The sequence below is a fragment of the Neofelis nebulosa genome, chromosome 7 (assembly GCF_028018385.1).
Source record: "Neofelis nebulosa isolate mNeoNeb1 chromosome 7, mNeoNeb1.pri, whole genome shotgun sequence".
Classification (NCBI taxonomy): Eukaryota; Metazoa; Chordata; class Mammalia; order Carnivora; family Felidae; genus Neofelis; species Neofelis nebulosa.
Genome location: NC_080788.1, coordinates 55,859,800 through 55,879,987, shown reverse-complemented (window position 1 = coordinate 55,879,987; position 20,188 = coordinate 55,859,800). Strand labels below are relative to the sequence as shown.

The following is a 20,188-nucleotide window of genomic DNA, read 5'->3' as shown; positions in this document are numbered from 1 at the left end:
CCTCCAGCTAGCCCTCAGTCATTGAAGTCAGCTCCGTAGTCAACTCGTGGGGCTAAAGCATGTGACCAGAGGTCAAAAGGTTATTGTTCAACATCCAGGCGCAATAGACACTTAACCCTGAGCAAGGCCTGATAACTTCACCTGGCGCTCAGTTTCTCCATTTGAAAAAACACACTCAGTGGCTCCATCCCCAGGGACAGGCCCAGGCAGGAGGCCTCAGAGGAGAGCTTTAAAACTTGGAAAGCACCCAGCAGAGCCTGACAAGTGGCTCTTTGCTTCCTTTATTCCCCTCCTCTGTCCTTAGATTAACCACACCAAAGTAAACAGTACTGCAGGCTCCAGTCTACAGAACCAGAAATACACGTGAAGAAGTCATCTCGCTCACTCCAGCCCCATCAGACACTGTGGGAAGCAGAAACAAGATTCCCCACTGTGCCCTGTCCAAATTCCTGGCCTGCAGAATCATAAGAAATAATAAAATTGTTGTTGTTTTAAGCCACTAAGTTTGGGGTAACTTGTTACATAGCAATAAGAAAATCAAAACACTCACAAATGAAACTAGCTTGTTTCCTTATAGTAGAGGAACTAGGGATGCTTTGTTTCTCTTTAGTTTTTTATTAATGGTGCTATATCGTTTTTATGTATAGTAAGTTTTAAGGCGCATGGAGGTGGGGGCACCCTAGGTGTGTCCTCCCCTTTGCCTCTCCTCCTGACCAACCAAGTGGCCAAGTACTGCTCATTCTACTTCTAGAACGTCACATGAGCCTTCTCTTCCCCCACCTCCACTGCTCAGGCCATCAATCACTCCCACCCTGACCCCTCTATTAGCCTCCCAGTCCCCCTGACTCTGGCCTCCCTACCTCTAAGCCACACACCTTTCACACATCCACCAGAGCGGCAAAGATCTAATCACGCTCCCATCTTAGAATCCCATACTAGTTCACCATCCTCACCTTTCACAGCAATCAGATAGTAACGTTTTGTGCCCTTTAGTCCCTCTCCCACTCCTGACGGTGTCACCATCTACGGACAAGCACAGGCAGTTGCATACTGCACAAATCCAGGGGGCGCTACGTTCCTAGGCTACACTATGAAGTGTTCCCCTCGAAGGTGTGCAATGCAATCCCTGCCCAACTATACTCGATGTCCCTCAGTCCCTTCACACATTCCCTTCATAGCTTTTTCACTCAACTTTTTTCCTTATTTCTCTCCTCTATTTCCTCCAAGCTCTAATGTATGTAATTTACCTTACCAGTCAATCAAAACTGGTCAGTCAAAAATTGTCTATTGAACACTAACCACATACCCAGCTCCTCAGTATCCCTAGTGATAAATAAAACAAACAAGAACTCTGCCTTCCAGAAGTTCTCAGTCCTAGTAGATAGTCACTTATTTATCACATAGACGAGAGGTCGGCAAATTTTTTCTGTAAAGGACCAAGTCGCAAATAATTTAGTTTTGCCAGCCACACATTGTCGTAACTACTCCACTCTGCAGCTGCAGCAGGAAAGCAGACGTCGATGATATATAAACAAATGGGCACGGCTTTGTTTCAATAAAATCTCATTTACACAAACAGGGCTTGGGTCACTGTTTGCCAACCCCTACCAACTTTCACCGTGAAGTCTTTTCTGATGAATCCTATTCCCACAGTGATGCTTCCCTTGGCATATGACTGCATTTGCCTTCATTAGATGTTGAGTCTTTCCCACAGCAATGATAGGGAAGATTCTGGGGAAAGGAAAGTATCAAGAGTATGGGAGAAAGAAATAAACTTACCAGGTATAAGATTTATTATAATTGAGAAGCAGTAAAATACACTGGTTAAGAGCACTGACTGTGAGGCCAGATTTCCCAACTCTGTCTCTTACTAGTTTATGTCCCCAGAGGAATTACTGAAACTCTGTATCCCTCAGTCTCCTCATCTATTAAATGGGCAAACAGGTATAATCTTTCTCATAAAGAAGTTATACATTAAATGAATTAATGTATGTAAAGTGCAAACCTCAGTGATATACCAGAGCTTGCTAATATTTACCATTATTACTGCAATCTCATGTAAAAATTTCATTATATTAATGGCTTTGAGCTTAAAGGCAACCATGGTAAAAAACGAAACATAAAAAATTAAATAATTTATCATGTTGGTTAAAAACTTAACACGCATTACAGTTTCCACTGAAAAGAGAAACATCTCTTCCAACTCTATTCTGACAAATTTTTCACATAGGACATGAGAACAAAAGATTCTGAATGACATCATGAGGAACGTGTCCCATTCAGAACCATGGGCAATGCAGGACAATACCTGTGATGGTTACCTACCACCCTTAGTAAAAGTTCAAGGTATAATATAATATAATATAATATAATATAATATAATATAATATATTAATATAAATTAATATAATACTAAAATATATGTGCATCCAAAGACCTCACCAACTCTGACATTCTATGATTCCTTCTGTATTTTATTAGTGTCTTTGTAGAAATGTTAGGGAAAGTTTCTTGTTTGACAAATTTTAGTGTATTATTAACTATACTTGGGATGTGTGAACTAGCACAAAGAATATTAGGAATTTTAAGTGGAATTTTACCAAAGTCTTAGTCCTACATTTTTGATCAGTGGAATAAAAAACCAAAACCATAACTAAAATTAATGGAGAAAGAAAACTTAATATTAAGAATTTGTCCTTAAAATTTAACCTTTGTGCCTCGGCTCTCACAGCCATAAAAGCTAATAAAAGGACCCATCCAACAGAAATGCTGTGAGCATCAAATGAGTTATCAGATGGAAAACACTGAGAGTAGCGCCCGGGACATAAATGTCATCTAAAAGTCACCTACTAGTGCTATAATTGTTGTTGTCATTTCTGGGGTTTTTTAAGGTGTTTTTTATTTATTTATTTTGTGGGGGGCAGTGGCAGAAAGAGGGAGAGACAGAATCCCAAGCAGGCTCCGCACTGTCAGCACAGAGCCTGATGCGAGGCTCCATCTTATGGATCATAAGATCATGACCTGAGCCAAAATCAAGAGTTGGATGGTTAACCAACTGAGCTACCCAGCCGTCCTGCTGTTATTTGTTTTTACTTAATCCTACACCCCATGCCCTCTGCTACCTTCCCACTGACTCCTGGTCCTTCCCATAATGGATTTGAATTTTCCTACCAAATATGAAGCTCCTGCAGGCTACAGGCTGGATGTCTCTGCATTCCACAGAGCTAAATTCAGGCTGGCCTTCAATCAAGGCTTCCTGAATTAATGAACTCTTTGAAATCCCATCTAATGATCAGTTAGTGTTAAAATCTTATGATAGGAGTCCTGCCTTTGATGATTTTATAATCTGATGGGAAAATGAAGCTTAACAACGGCTGCCATATAACTCCGGCCTGATTTCAGCCTTCTTAAAAAAAAATTTCGGGGCGCCTGGGTGGCTCAGTCGGTTAAGCATCCGACTTCAACTCAGGTCACGATCTCACAGTCCGTGAGTTCGAGCCCCGCGTCGGGCTCTGGGCTGATGGCTCAGAGCCTGGAGCCTGCTTCCGATTCTGTGTCTCCCTCTCTCTCTGCCCCTCCCCCGTTCATGCTCTGTCTCTCTCTGTCTCAAAAATAAATAAACGTTAAAAAAAAAAATTAAAAAAAAAATTTCATGGAAAAAAATTCTAAGTTGCATCAGTAGGGCCCATTTGTGGGATTGGTTTCTAGATGCAAAGAAATTGTTAATATAGTTTCCTTCTATTTCCAAAAAATATTTGAAATCTTATATTCATATCAAAACAAAGGTTAAACTTCACAAATTGGTTGTTTGTTTTATTGAAGGGAAAAGCAAACAAAGTCTGGGTAAATACCCTAATAATCTGTTCAGTATTTTGCTTGATAAGCATCATTGGCCTAATAATATAATCTTTTTAATCATCAGCCACACAAGACAACAAAGGAATATTTCAATGATCTTTAGAATTCCTAATAAGCTTGGAGGGATGTCTGCACTTCCTTTTCCATCAGCCTCGACCTCATCTCACGGTAGGCTGATATATGTTTTAGTTAACATGCAATACCAACAACTTACGCGTTTTTGTAAACAACCTCTATGTCTTAAATGCTACAAAATGAGTCATAACGTAAATCAGTATTTTGTGTCCACCTTCTAATTTAAAATGTGGAGTTGCTAAAAACTTCTATTTAAAAATATCTTTTTTTAAAAGGTATTGCAATATTTTAGCTTAACCTTTTCAATAAATACAAAGACAAACCATACCACTGCAGGAGTCTTTTCCCCATATTATTAGCCTACCTGACTTCAGATGAAGTCTTAAAGTCCTCTTTGTAAAGTAAATGGACTTTATAAAGTCTACAGAACTTTGTGTCCCCTGTTAAAGTTCTTTATTTGCATAACAGACTTCAGTGTAATTAATCCCTTGGAGTTTGCCAGCACATAATCTACCCTGTGTACCAACTGTCCCGTGTGGATTTTTCTGGTAACAAGACCTCTGGAAAAAATAAACAAACAAAGACAAAAAAAGTACGCAATAGAGGACAAATTATGTGAAATACATCCAGTGTCATACACTTATAAACCAGGCAACAAGGATAGAAATTCTCAATCTGTCTTATCAGATTTGGGAAAAATGGGTTTCACTCTAAAGACTTTTTTCCCCTTTGACAGGAAACTGCAATATTTCCCTATTTCAGAGCTAAAGCAAAAGGTAATATTAATAATATTTATTATATATAACACATAACATAATAATATATATTATAATATGATATATTATAATATAAATCTATAAATATGATAATATATTATATACAATATATATGCATTATATATAACATAAATATTTATTTATTAGGATAAATGGTTCCTAACTACTGCTATTCAAGTAGAGCTGTGTGTTTTTTTAAATCAAATAGTCTCCCACACATTTGGCCTAATCACAGAAGTTAAGAATTCAGCTGAGAAACATTCTTGTGAACTGAAATTCGAACAATAAATCTAGGATTTTATTGTTTCTCATAAAGTCGCTTCACACATGTTAAGCAGTGCCCCAGTCAAAGGAAAACTACTATACATGTATTGTTTGAAAACATTTTTGAAGCTTCCAAAATTCTCCTTTCAAAATAGAGAAAAATGTGATTTTTGCAGAGTGAATGGGGACCACACTCATTCCATAAAAAAAGGATTTCCTGTAAAAACAGAAATTGGCAATTTCGTCTAAGAAAACACAGCGAAAGCTGGGAAGAAACTTGAGGATGCTTAAATTTCCACTGTGGAACAACTTCTGTTGCCCAGTGGGAAGGGGAAAACACACATACACACACACACACACACAAAACACCTGCAAGAGGATGGAAGAGAAGAAGACAAGCTAGAACTACAGTCTCTGAGGGGGAAAAGTTAGGCACATCCCCAGTCTGTGAGGTGGGGTGCGAACAGGAAAGGGATACATATCCCAAGAAGATGACCAAGGCAAATTCCGTAGTCACCTGTCACATCCAAGAAAGACAAGGAGGTACTGGTGGAAGAGACGAGATGAGTGCACAGTGGTGAGTTTAAAGCACATTTTAACCAGAGGAAATATTAGTGAGGTGCTGAAAGTTGCTGCCACCAACTGGGCATCAGGCAGACTTGGGGTTACAAATCACTTTCACTTCAGAAATTGTGCATTTCCATCAAAATGGTCAACAGGTTTTACTGCAGTCAAAGAGGTTAGTTTTGAAGCTGGCAATATTTTAACTAGCAAAAAATAGAAATTTTAAGCAATAACTGGAAAAACGTTACCCACAAATGCTTTTCCTGATGATTTATACAGCAGGGCATGGTTAAAAGACTTATTCATGGGAGACTAAGAGCCATAAGCAGAGAAAATACCTTTTAAATGCTATTCAAATTTAAAAGCAGAATTGGTACTTATTTAAAATCTACGGGAAAACCTTTTCTCCAGAAGTTCTACTTTTATTAACTTATACCACATATAAATTTACACATGTACACATATAGGCATGTAGGAGAATTTGGAAATAGCAAAAAAAAGAATAATATAATCCAGAGAGCCATCATTAGGGAACTGTTCCAGCCATGTATGGTATTCTTTGCACCAAGAGAATGCACAAGGTAGATCCATATGAATTAACAGATGGAGGCACTAAAGATATATAGAAGTGAGCAAGGTTCAGAACAGTATGTACAGTATATTGCATGTATTAAATAGGATACACAGTATACATATACGTATATGTATGTACGTGTATACAAATATATATCTCAATATGCATACATATGCCTATAATAGTTTTACAAAAATGGTGTCTGAGAGGTAAGAAGGAAAGACTTTTAACTGTATATCCTTTTAAATTATTACTTTTTTACCTCCCCATATATCTATATCTATATATCTACATATACCTATAAAACCTTATAGATAACATGAGAAGCCTAAAAATAAAAACCTTTATATTAGTATATGATATATTACACAGCAAATGTTAACTATAATTATTTTTCAAATCTTTATGTAAAGTCTTATAGATAACATGAGAATGAGGCACACTCATAATCACTGTTCTATTAATAACACGTTTTTAGGAAGGCTCTATGAATAGCTTGCAATAGAGTAACATCTATGTTAGTAACCAAATACTATGAAGAACACATAGAGGTGTTGCCCTGTAATCGTAAAAAAAAAAAAAAAAAAAAAAGGAAAACCCAAGAGAAATAAGTGGTGGTATGAGCAAATCTATGGACATTCTGTTAAGCAACAAAGTAAAGCTCAGTTTCTGTTTTCACATTGGGTTTGTGCCTCCCAAGGAAACAGGCTGGTTGGTGTTAGCACAGAGATGAGACAAATGTCTGGCTGGGCCTGATGTCTCCCTGCAGACTTTCATCCACAAATTTAAACCCCACTTCCTTTCTTCCTATAGGAGCAATGCCATTGAGCTGAGCTATTATGATAATATATATAGCAGAGATTTTTTTTTTTAAGGAAAAATACTAGACTAAATCAGGTCCTTTTGAGAACGTATGAAAATCAGAGTTTTAGTCCATGTGTTGAACTTGCCATGGGCCTTGCACAGCAATGCATGTCTGCTGTCTAATCAGAATCAGGCTTAACATGATAAGCAAATTTCCTTTCCTGCACTGTTGGAATCCTGGATTTATTTTCCACAAAGGCCAAGATGGAACTAAATTAATCATAACTATTTCCCGGGGCCAGAAAATCGTGCATATTTTACCGCAGCCGAAGTGCTTGGCCCTGGCAATCACCTTGTCCCTGGTCTAGACCAAGACTCAAAAACTGGTCCATTCAGTTTACTGCATTTTTTTCTTCCTCCACCTAGGCCATACAAACACAAATTTTATTACATATATCTCATTAAAATATCCCATAACAAAAAGGAATAAAGGAAACGTTCAGCCGCATATCAGATTGGACACCATCACCTGATGACTCGGGATCATATAATCAAGCTACAGAGTTACTCAAAAAGAAGCAACAATGAGAATCAAAAGAACCTCTGTATGTGCATACTGTCTGGGGTGATTTCACAGACTCCTCCAAGGAGATAAAATTTACAGTTTATCCTACTACTTCTACGGGGGCTTGAATTTAAACAATCTCACAAGGACAGATTTTTCGTTCAATCTGAACAATTTTAAGGGAAACATATTCCCACCCTTCTTCAATTCAGGGAACTGACAGTCCTTATACCATCAACCTGCCTAGTGTAAATACTTCCTGCTGAAACATTTCCTGTAATAGGGACTTTAGGAAGCCTGGGAAATGCTCAATTCCATGTACATCACACATACATCACCGGTTAAAAACACCCGTTTAAGGCCATCCACATAAGCATGACTGCCCCCAATGAAATGAAGAGCCCGTGAGAACCCAAAAGAACCCAAGTTCTCAAAAAGTTGCCCTGCTCTGCTTCCAGTGCAGACATCACAAAGGCAGTATCAACCAGAAAATTCAGTCCGTAATTTTCATAAGCATAACTCGGTGGAGAGCCAACCATTGACTGTGTCTTCTCTGCCTGTCATTAGAATCCCTTCCCCTCCTTACCCCCTCACCAAAAGAGCATCTGCAAAGGTGCCCACGAGGCAAGCACTCTGCCCTGAACACAACCGGAATTGGCCTGAAGGGAAAGGAATGGGCTTCTCCTCGCCTCTCAGTGGCAGCTCCTCCCCTTCTTCCTCAAAAAACCCTTCTCGCCTCCAAAAATCGGCCTCGACAATGGCCCAAGATTCCTTTTCACCATGACATCTCCTCTGGGGCAGCAATCTTTAAAGCGTTGCAGCAAAGCGGTTTAGCCTCGAACTGGGCGAGGGCCGGACACCCCCTGCACTTCTAAGGTAGCCCCAGGAGATCTTCTCAAGGATCTTTCCGGTGTCAAGAATCGGCCCTGTCCGTTCCCTCTGGATCGTGATACTCGGGAGAAGAGGGAGGGGAGACCCACGCCAAAGGAGCTGGCCCGTTCCATTACCCTTTAAGCGCGTCGTGTCCTCCGCCGCCTCTTCTCTTGGCCCGGCTGGCTCTGGTTTCCTTCACGTTCCCAGCCTCCAAATTGGCGTCGGCCCCATGGCTCGTGTAGGACGCTAAGAGCACGGTAAATCCCAGGACGACCTCCAGCAGCCCTCCTCGCCGCATGATGCCGCGCGGCCGCCGGCTCCCGCAGCCTCTCGCCGCGCCCCGGGCTCGATCCGCGGCCGCCGCTGCGCCCTAAAGCGCGCCGCGCCGCCGGGGTCCCGCTCTCCCGCCGCCCGTCCCCCGGGCCGGGCTCCTCCCGCCTTCTCCAGGCGCTGCTCCCACTTCAGGCGGCCCCTGCCAGCTGCAACAGACAAATCGCCGAGGCGGGGGAGACGTTCAGGGCATCGGGATGCTGAAGCCTTGGGGTCCCCATTCCCGAGCCCAGCCCGCGCGCCGCCTGAGCGTGGCGCAGTTACTTTGGGTAAGTGAAGACCGTTTGGTCCACAGCTGGCCGACAAGCCCAGGCCCCCGCCGGCCGCGGCTCCAGCCAGCCTCTCGGCCTCCCGGACGCCGCCTGAAAAGCGCGCCTCAAAGCACCCATGTCCCGAGCGGTTCGAAACCCCGGAGCCGGCTCGCTGGGTTTATTTTTTTTTAATGGCACGAAAGGCGCGCGATGCGCGCTTGAACGCCCCAACTTCCCTGACTGCCCTCTCCGCCAAGCCGCGGGGCTGGAAACCCGCCGCGCCGTCCCCGGCCGGCTCCGGGCGCTGCCACCGCCCCCCGAGCATCTGACGCGGAGCCCGGCACCGGGAGCCCCGGGCCAGGAAGCTGTCAGGCAGGGGAGGGCCGGCGCCAGCTGTGGACGTTCCGGGACAGCCCCTCACCCAGTCCCTGTCCCTGCCCTCGGCGCGGCGCAAACGCAAAAGCCTCCGTGGCTGCAGCTCCAGCCCCCGGTGGCCGCCCGACCCCTGTCGGGACCCTGGCTGCACCCACTGGAGAAGCGGCGGCTCCGGCTCCTGAGGCGGCGGCGGCTGTTCCTCGGTCCTGCCCGCGGCAGCCGCTGCCCCGCTCCGCCCGCAGCTGTCCCAGCTGTGGCCGCCTGTCCGCCTGTGGCACCCACAGTCTCTGCCGCGGCTCCCGCGGCCCCCTCCTTTCCCCACCTCTTCAAGTATCGTCTGCGCAGCGGTTTCTCGCGAGAGAAATACTTTTTTAAAAAAAAGAAAGAAAAAGAAAATGACACCCCCTCCTACATCCCCCTCATCGCCACCCCACCCCTCGGCCCCATCCATCCTCCCTTTCCACTCCCCTTTGCCAGCCACCGCCTCGGCGCGGGGGCCTCGCTCGCTCGCAGGATTAGCGCAGCTGGGAGGAGACAGAGGTGATCAGGTTCTGCCCGGCCTGGGATTTTTCGTTTTGGGGTGAGGAGCTGGGGGGATGGCAAGAAGTGGAGTAGCGGTTTAGCCCTCTCTGCCGCTGGGAGGTCTAGACCCGAGATTAGCCTCTCCCGTGATCTGGGAAGCCCGGCCGGCGCGGAAAGCTGTGCCACCTGCACCAAGAACGCGCGTTGGAGACGGCGGCACCGGAGGCCCCGGCGACCCCGGCGCGAGAGGAGACGCGTCCTGACTGCCCGCGCCTCCCCGGCGCCGCCTCACTGCTCCTCTCTGGCCGGGCGCGCAGCGGAGACCCGAGTCCGGGAGGCTGGGGCAGGGCGCGTCGCGGGGCCGCGGCACAGGGAGCTGCAGGGGCTGGTGTGCGGGCGTGGAAGGTTTCGCCGCCGCTGGCACATGCCCCCTGGACGTCGAGAGCCCACTCGAGGCAGCTCTTCTGAGGCTCACTTCAAGGCACGCAGGATGAATCCAAGATGCTCCAAGTGTCTGAGTGCGAGTCCTCTGATTCCGAGGCCTGTGAATGTTGCAAGCTGAGATTTGGGATGGGGGTGGTAAAGGAATGGTCCTCCTGCCCAGCCCATAGCTAAGATTGGGCTTCTCCTAGACAATCCTAGCTCACCTCCCCAAACACACACACACACACACACACACACACACACACACACACACACACGGCTGCCTTTCCAGGACGAGCAAGGCACAGTGACTTTGGAGAATACAGTATTTACAGCATCCTTATATAGATAAGGCCCAGTGTTGCCTGTACATTATAAAGGCTTCGGAAGGCAGGAAATCGCACCGTGGGCCCTGGCGGCTGGAACTAGAGACCCCAGAAAATCCCCGTGTAGCAGCCACAGCTGTCAAGCCAGAAGAAAAAGAACTCAGCACAAACAGGAACCTTGTTGAAGGGGGCTTTGCTTATTCGCAACTGTTTGTGCCTAGATAATAGGGTACAAGGACCTGGGCAAGTTATTTACTTTCCGATTGTAAGATGGAAATAATAATGTTGACCACGCAGAATTATAATGGTGATGGCAAGTGTACTTAAAGATGAAAACAGTGAAACTGTCAAAAATATGAGTCCATCTGAAGTCATAGTCCTAGAAGTATGTGGTCTACTTTAAAGTCTCACCTGTAAAACTTCTCTTAGATTAATGAGTTGGAGGCTTGGTCACACATCCTTGATTGAGTAGAGGAGATCATTCATCCAAGATGTATTTACTGAGCACCAGCTATGTACCAATTGGTGCATGATTGAACCTGGCTTCTTGGTGAGCAAGGCAGAATGTTTGTTTTGTTTTGTTTCGTTTTCCCTCACAAAGCAGAGTCTACAGGGAAACTTAGCTTGAAAAAATAATGACCCAATTGTTAAATGCAATAAGGATGAAATACTGGATGCTTGCTTGGAGGATATATAACAGAGGTACTTCACCTAGGTTGAGACTGAACAGGGAAAGCTTTCCTGAGGAAATGAGGTTAAGTTGAAACATATAACTCGACTTACGGTAGTAGCTCTCAACCCTGGCTATACAGTAGAATGACCTGAGACCTTAAAATAAATCTGACACCATGACCCAGCCCCAGGAGGTTCTGCCTAAATAGCCGAGAATGGAGACTTAACGTGGGCATTTTTTAAAAGCTCCCTAGGTAGGGAAAGGTAGGGGAGTTTTTCAGACTGGGAAAAGCATCTGTGCAGAGGAACCATGGCTCAGAGAAGCAGGGCTGTTGGAGATCCAGGAAGGGCCCACAATGCTCTGAACTGTTTTGCACCCTCTGGAGAATCTGGAAACTCTGCCTGCTTTCCCTGCACTCCAGCAACATGTGAGACACTGTAATCTCTCTTACAATCTCCCGCTTAGTGACATGCTGTACAGCAGCAACTGAACACAGGCTTTTCTAAGGCTTTTGCCCACAAAACAAAGAGAAAACCCTGGTGCCCTGCAGGCTCCTTTCCAACATTTCTGAACATTTCTATTATGTACTCCTAACTCAACCCCAAAATGCCTTCCAGAGTTTCACCTCTGAGGGAGAGGTTTACATTAAAGCTTGCTTCTTGCCTTTGCCCTTCTTTAAAAAAAAAAATTTAATGTTTATTGATTGAGAGAGAGAGAGAGATGTTTATTTTTGAAAGAGAAAGAAGAGTAGAGGAGGGGCAGAGAGAGAGGGAGACACAGAATCTGAAGCAGAGCTGTCAGCACTGAGCCCGACATGGGGCTTGAACCCACAAACTGAGATCATGACCTGAGCCGAACTCGGACACTCAACCTACTGAGCCATCCAAGCGCCCTTGCCTTTGCCCTTTTTGTCCTCCTATTTTTTTTTTTTTTTTGGACTCCTCCTTCAGTAGAGCAAGGACTTTCTACTTCCTTTTTATATTGGTTGGGAGCTCTGTGCCCCACAAACTCCCCTTTTTGGGACTAGGTCTCATGGCTTAACCATAGAGATTAAGAGAAAAAAAAATCCTGATCATTGAAAGAGAAATGCACTTTTAAATAGGTAAGAGATAGTCCCATTATCTAGGCAATCAGCATATATTAGAGCAGCATGTTACCAGTAATAAAATTCAGTATGAAATACAGAAAATCATGTCTTTGCAATAAGATTTTTCTCAATGCCTGCTGATTCAGGAGCCACCTCTCATTAAACTTATCACAGTTTCTAACACTGGTTGTAAAATAAGTCAACAGGCTAGAATTCCCTTCTTCCTCCTCCTCATTTCAAAGAATTCTACCCATCGTAAGTGAACCTGCTCAAATTCCTCAAATTCATGAGGAATTTTTGCTCATGATTCTCTTGTTCAAACTTCATTGCACCCAACTTAATCATTCATTTTATAATGTATTAATTATAATATATAATTATAGTATGTACCCGTATGTCAAGCACTATGTTAGGCATTGACAACTAGAATATTTATATATTGTTTTGGTGAACTATAATTTTTTTTCTTCAATTGTCATAATTATTGTATTTTCTGTCCTGAAAACTTAGAAAAGATAACTACTTTGTTGGCTTTGTTTGATCAGTTAGAATCTTCTGGCATTTTTGCTTCCAGACCACTCCCATTACTTTATATCTACTGAATAAATATCTGTGTCAGCAGTCTCTGTCTATAAGAAAACTAACTCTGGACAATTTAAACAAAAAGAAATTGCTTAAAGTATTATCAGATTGTGATATGGCTCATTGAACCTGACTCTGGAATAAAATGGGAACCAATGCAGATCTGGGTAGATGCAGCAGAAACAAATGGAGAACCTATTCAAAGTAATACTGTTTGGGTGAATAAATTCCAACCATTTTGATCCTTCTGCCATCCCTCCTAGGGTTCAAATTCAAGGCCAGGTCCCAATTGGCCTAACTAGTTTAAGGAACCTGCCCACAACCCTGGCCAGGGGATGATGAACATCTTGATGCATTGTCCTAACAAGATGCATGCCATGACCAAAACACTATTACCAAAAACTGGGGGCACTGATACTTGTCAGACACACACACACACACACACACACACACACACACACACTGTCCAGATGTCCCTGCACAATCTCAAGAGCTTTCAAGGATGTTCTGAGTAAACTGAGATAAACCATTTCTAAGAGAATAAGAATACTCTAAAATCAAATTCTAGGTCTTTTAATGAAAACTAAATCATTACTTCATGAAATGAGTTAACTAAAGACTCTCATGTGGCCCTAATTCCTTCCATTGATGGTGGCACATAGATCTTTCATAATACAACCAGTTATATCATCAAAAACTATCTTTGGGCACTGGGGTGGCTCAGTCAGTTAAGCGTCTGACTTCTGCTCAGGTCATGATTTCATGGTTCATGAGTTCGAGCCTCACGTCGGGCTCTGTGCTGACAGCTCAGAGCCTGGAGCCTGCTTCGGATTCTGTGTGTGTCTCTCTCTGTCCCTTCCCCACTCATATTCTGACTCTCTCTCTCTTAAAAATAAACATTTTTAAAATTTTTAAAAAAAACTAGCTCTGGAGTGTTGAGTGTTATACTGAGTGTTGTAGAATTTTGAAGTTACAAAAATATAATGCATATATGATAGTAGCAGAAATAATACCTACTTATATCAGAAAACAATACCTAATCTCATACATAATCTCATTTGATCCTGACCACAATTTTATGGTAGATTGCAAAATATTTCCTATCATCTTTCATCAAGAAGTAAAGACTATTTCCCAACCCTTTGAACCTGAGCTGGTCTGTGGCTTCCCTTAACCAATAGAAATATGGTAGGAGTGACATTGTATGACTTCCAAGGCTAAACCTTAAGAGACCTTGCAGCTCCCTCTTTTGCCTTGAGATGTTGGTGCAAACGTTGGCCTGAGATGGCCACACCTTAAAGGAGTAGGGAATGAAAAACTATGTCTTGGCTAAGTTAACACCCTCACCAAGCTGCCAGCTAAATGCAGCTACAAATGTGAGCCCAGTAGATCAACAGAAGAATTTCCCAGTGAACTCACAGAATAAATGCATCATTGTAGTTTTAAGCCTCTTAATTTTTAGGGTGGTCTATTATACAGGAATAGGTAACTAATACAAACTTATGAGGGAAAATACTTCTGTCTCCATTGTTAATAGATGAATAAGCTCATATTCAGAAACGTTAAGAAACTGGCTTACATTCCAAAAACTAGTCTTAGAGGCAGGGCTAGACTCAGAACCATGCCTCTGACAATAAGTCAAGGGTACTTTTCAAGTCATCACTGCTGCCTCATCCACCTCCCACAGAAACCTCAGTCAAGATCTGGGGTTGATGTAAATGGGAGCCACTCCCGGTATCCATAACACATGGTATTACCCATACTAATACCATGTCTTCTGGGAAGCTGACATTTCATTCCCTGCGCTTCACTGTGGTCTGAATCTACACGGCATCCTATTTGAGAGCACCGTTTACTCCATGCTGCAGTCACTAAGATCTCCCCAGGAAATGGAAAGATCATAACAGCTGCCCTGCCTCTTCCCTCAACCTCCCTGCCTCTCTGCTTTGGTTTCTAGCTCCTCCTCACATCCCGTCCCACGGAACAATTCCTTGTACATAGCGGGTGCTCATTGCATATTTGTGAAATGAACAGATACATACATTAACTTCCTTTCAAGATGGCGATACGATGGCCACTTAAAAACCTCACCCTATTCTTCCTTATCACTCTGTGTATGGAGGAAAGCCTTAAGGCTCTCCAGCTATTGATGGAGCCCTGCCACGTCCCATTGACTGTGCTTTAGTTGTTCCATCTTGCAAGGTAATATGGATGAATGGGTCTTGGCTTTGAAAAAGAAATGAAGGTAGGGTTAAGTTGCCTGCTTGTTGGCAGACTACCTGTATGTATGTCCCATTTCTTTTTATTATTATTATTGTTTAGCTCATTTATTCATCTAACCAATTTCAGTTGAAAGTCAGGCACAATGTGCCAGCCACTATCAGAAGCTGACTATTCAACTGTGAAGAAGATGCCATATCTGCCTGTAGGAATCACAAGGTCTAGGGCATTGGAGACCCTTATGGTGACAACTACCATTTACTAAGCCTGGAGTATGCAAGCACTGTGTTCAGTGTGAAGTTAGTAATGTTATTCCCATTTTACAGTTTTAGAGAATGTGAGGTTTAAGGAAGAGCAGTTTAAAATGACAAAGATATTCCTCTTAAGGAAAATTTGTACATATTTGTGTCTATATTTATACTCAGGGTCCTAAGCTGTACTGCTTCAACATAAAATTCTGGCTTTGTGAGGGGGGCGGAGAGTGAAAAAGAAAAAAAAAAAGCTTAAAATGTGTGTATGCTAGAGAAGGAATACAATTTTTTTCATTTTAATTATTTTCAGAGGTTTTATTTATTGTAGCAATATTTTAACTACTTAAAGAAAAGTGTATTCTTTGGAAGTATCTTCCTATGATCCCACCTACTAACACAATTTTTTTTTTTTTTGCTTCCCTCTCTAGTCTGTGTTCATATGGTGCATTTCACACAGTCTAACCAAGGTGTATATGTAGTTTTTTGTTTTTTGTTCTGCCAAACAGGGAGGAGAATTTGTTCAACACTGTGGTGTTTAATCTTCACATTTTGCAGACAGGGTTCCTGGGTGAGGCTTGCCGAGTTGTACTTCTGGCAGAAAGCATGTGCAACTGTTAAATTATGTTAGTGAAATAACTTTCATTACCTCAATCCCCCAAAGCAAACAGTTCCTCCCCACCCAAAACAAAAGCTCTGGTTCCCAGACTTCATTTCATTTGTGTTTGCCATGAGTTCTGTGACCCACCCTGGTATTCCCTGTCATTTTTTTCTACCAGACATAACAGATACCAGCCCAACACAGAGGGGAAGAGAGAAAAGGCCTGGACAGCAAGAAAGGACATAACATTGTATCCATCACAAATTAAAAATGCCTTATCTCAGCTACATCCAACAGCATTAACCAAACACCAGCTCTGGGCTCCACACTACGGTAGACCCTGCAAAGGCCACGATAAAGTATCAGCACTGTGTCCTCCAGGAAAAGTTACACCCTCCCTCAGGAGGGAGACATCAAGTGCCTATAGCAGAAGTCAGCAAACTTTCCATTAAGTGATAGACACTAAACATTTTAGGCTCTGTGGGACAGAGAGGCAAAAGAAAGTAAATTTCCACAAAATTTACTGACAAAAGTTAATATTTATAGACACTGAATTTAAATTTCATGTAATATTCACATGAAACAAAATACTACTCTTCTTTTGAGTTTTTCAACAATCTAAAAATGCAATAACCATTCTTAGCCTACAGGCTGCATAAAAACAGGCAGTGGGATCAGATTAGCCCCATGGGCCGTAGTTTGCCAACCCCTGAGGAATAAGACAAAAGCAAGCACAGAAAATGGCTGGGGATTAGCCTGCAAAATGAACGACACCAAGACAGAAGTCCAGAGAGGTGAGAGGTGCGGTGGGGTGGGGTGGGCTTGTCCAGTCAGGAAGACTTAATGGAAGGGATGGGATTTGAGCAGAGCCTTTAAGGGAGGGTAGGATTTGGCTGCATAAAACAGACTGGGAGAACATTCCAGCAGAACCGATGAGCATGAGGCAAAGGCACAGAGGGAGGAAAGATCATGGGCCAAAGGAGCCCTGTGAGGTGTTTCCCCATCCTTCACTGTGACACACCTCTAGCTCTCCAAGGCTTCTGTGACACACCCTGGGCCGGGTGCTTATGAAGGGGAGGGGCCCCATGGGCCTGTGGGAGGAGGCCTTTAAATGACCATGATTAATCATATTATATGAATATTTACAGTATTCATCACCCAAACTTGTTGGAAACACTGAGATCCATCAGATCTGTAGTTTAAAATTGATAGAGGACAAACACACAAGGCTTTGTTTCTCTTCATCAGGAGAGTTCCAGGTTTCAATTAGTCACCTATCTTAAGGAAGTTCAATGGACAACGAGCTTTCCTCAGGATCTTAACAATATTCTAATCATACCAGGAAATGCCACATGGCCTAACCCAAGTTTCCATGGCCAATCTCAAAGTTTTAATCAAGTTAGGAATGGCAAGTAGCTTTCCTTGGTGACATTTACCTTTTTCTACATGTTTTTGTTCCTACTTGCAACTTGAATTTTCTCTAAGAAGTTAGTAATTCATGGATACTAGTAAATGGTAGATACCTTGAAAAAAATGTTCTTCCTGGATGACTTTATCTATTCCCATGATTTCACCTCCTGCTCATAAAATGCTACTAATTCCCAGATCTGTATCTCCAGCCCAGATACTTCCCTAGAGGTTCAAATTTAGCAGTCCAAGTTCCTGCTGGGTGTCTCCACCTCATCCTCCCACAGGCTGGGCAGCAGCCTCCAAGATCACCCCCAAAGATCTCCACCTCTTGGTACTCACGCCCTGGGGTAATCTCCTTCCCTTGAGTATGGGCTAGACCTAGTGACTCACTTCTAGCAGCTACAGGGTGGCAGAGTTGATGAGATGTCACTTCTGATATTAAGTTACAGAAAGACTCAGGATTCCATCTTTCTTGCCCTTTCTTGCTCTTCTGCTTGCTCATGTTGCTGGAAGCCAGCTGTTATGTTCTGAGCTGCCCTATGGAGAGACCCTGTGGCAAGGAACTGAGAGACGCTGACAGCAAGGGAAGACCTAAAGCCCTCAGGACAACAGCTCCAGATGAAGCCACTTCTACTAACAACCATGAAGACCTTGGAAGTCTTCAACAGAGACTACAACCCCAGCCAACAACTTGATTGCAGCTGTGAGAGACATGCATCCCAAGACACACAGCTAGGCAGTACTCACAGTGAGCCACAGAAACTGAGATAATAAATGTGTGGTGTTTGCAGCCACTAAGTTTTGAGGTAATTTATTCCACAAAAATATATAACTGATGCATCAGCAAACTTCCTAAACCTGTTCCTACCCCTAAATTCTCTGCTTCCGTTGCCAAGATCACCATGCATCCACTCACCTAGGTTGACAATAGGTTTGTCAGACACCCTTCATTTGTGTTTCTTGTATCTACAAAAGCTCAAATGCTTTCATATTTTTCAATCACAATAGGTATGACTTAGTAAGCCGAAAATTTGCCTTCTGTTCCATTTGGAAATCAAGCTATTTGTGCAACATAACATGCTGCAGCAGGAACTTGCTGTATTTCTATGTGATTTTCTGCTAGCAACAATATTAATGACATCATACTAGATAACTTTCCACAGATAACCAACCCCTGGGAAGTGTCTAGAGTGATAGAATGGGAGAAGGGAGAGTCTGGGAAACTCTAGAAAACAATGCCTGTAGCTTGAAAGTCAACCACAGAAATAGGGAAAGAACAAGCATGGATTAAAAGACAGACGTGGGTCCTGGTCTGGTCTATGCTACTAATCTGCTGTGTCCTTGGCAACTCACTTGCCTTCCAGGAGCCTCAATTTCCTCTTCAAGAAAATGAGGGGGTTATATTTCGATGAAGAGCAGAACTATGGATGGGTTGCTTCAAGTTGAACTAAGGAGCTTGTCAAACTTCAGATTCCTGTCCCTGATACTCATACCATGCTGATTCAGTAGGTCTGAGATGTGGCCTAGGTATCTGTATTTCTAAAGCGACCAGCTCACTGAAGTATATCCAGGTATAGAAATCCTGAATTTGATCCTCTCAAAGGAAATTTACAATACTAATGTTATAATTACTAACCATTTATACTGTATGCAAATTCTACTTTGTATGTACTTTCTAAAACATACAAAAAATTAAAAATGTATAGGATTATTTTGTATGCATGCATATATATGTAAAGGGATTCTGTGCACAATTTCCAAGGTATGTGGGTGGGGCTTCCCTTACAATACCAAGGAGCAGTTCTTGGACACCAGCTAGGTATCCTACAATGCAACCCAGTTCTGACATTATCTACCAGAGATAGCATCAGATTCTACACGTTAAGGACTCAGTCTCACGAGACTGCCCTCCACTTGAGATGCCAATCACATACTCATGTTGTTATCTGTGTTTCTGACTAACCGGCTACAGACTGTAAGTTCCAACAACCCCCTTCTTGGGTTGTAGGTTAAGGACTCACTCATACAAGACTGCCCCCTCACCTTCAGATGCCAATCCTAAGTCCAGGTTGTCACCGGTACTTCTGACTGAATGGCTATAAATCAGATGTTCCCATGACCCTCCTTGGGTTTAATTCATCTGCTAAAGTAGCTTACAACTCAGAGAAACACTTTACATACCAGATCACAGGTTTATTATAAAGCAGGTAACTTGGGAACAGCCAGATGGAAGAGATGCCTGGGACAGGAGGAAGAGCTTCCATGCCATTTCTGAGTGCACCACCCTCCCTAAATGTCAACAAGTTCACCGATTGGGAAGCTCTCCAAATCCTCTCGTTTTTGTGTTTTTATGGAAGCTTCATTACATAGGCATGATTGACTAATTCACTGGACATTGGTGCTTGATTCAACTTCCAGCCCATCTCTTCTCCCCAAGAATCAGGGGTTGGGACTGAAAGTTCTGCCCCTCTGTTCATGGTTGGTTCTGCTGGCAACCAGCCCCCCATCCTTAGGTGATTTCCCAAAGTCACTTCATTAACATAAACCCAATGGTGGTGGAAAGGGACTTGTTATGAATAACAAGACAGCCATTTCACCTTTTTGGCTCTGAAGCTTTTCAGGAACTGAGGAAAAGAGGCCCAACATATATAACAAAAGGTGCTCCCATTGCTCTTATCACTCAGGAAATTCCAAGAGTTTTGGGAGTTGTGAGCCAGGAACTGTGGACAAAACTCAAATATATATGAGAAATATATTTTGGTCACCTGAATGACAAAATATATATTT

At 43.1% G+C, this 20,188-nt stretch overlaps 1 protein-coding gene and 1 long non-coding RNA gene across 3 annotated transcripts in view; one reads left to right on the top strand and one right to left on the bottom strand.

Moving 5' to 3' along the window:
- Positions 1 to 8,651, bottom strand: part of FBN1 (fibrillin 1) — a 240,096-nt gene extending 231,445 nt beyond the window's left edge. For both annotated transcript variants that reach the window (XM_058737818.1, XM_058737821.1), the window contains exon 1: positions 8,488 to 8,651. In XM_058737818.1, the coding sequence (XP_058593801.1) occupies positions 8,488 to 8,651 (164 nt within the window). The remainder of the gene's footprint in view (positions 1 to 8,487) is intronic.
- A 174-nt stretch (positions 8,652 to 8,825) lies between these two features.
- On the top strand, positions 8,826 to 19,112 carry LOC131516603 (uncharacterized). The gene is made up of 2 exons (XR_009264171.1): positions 8,826 to 8,952; positions 16,170 to 19,112. It is a non-coding gene; the product is annotated as an uncharacterized LOC131516603 (long non-coding RNA).
- Positions 19,113 to 20,188: the final 1,076 nt, after the last annotated feature.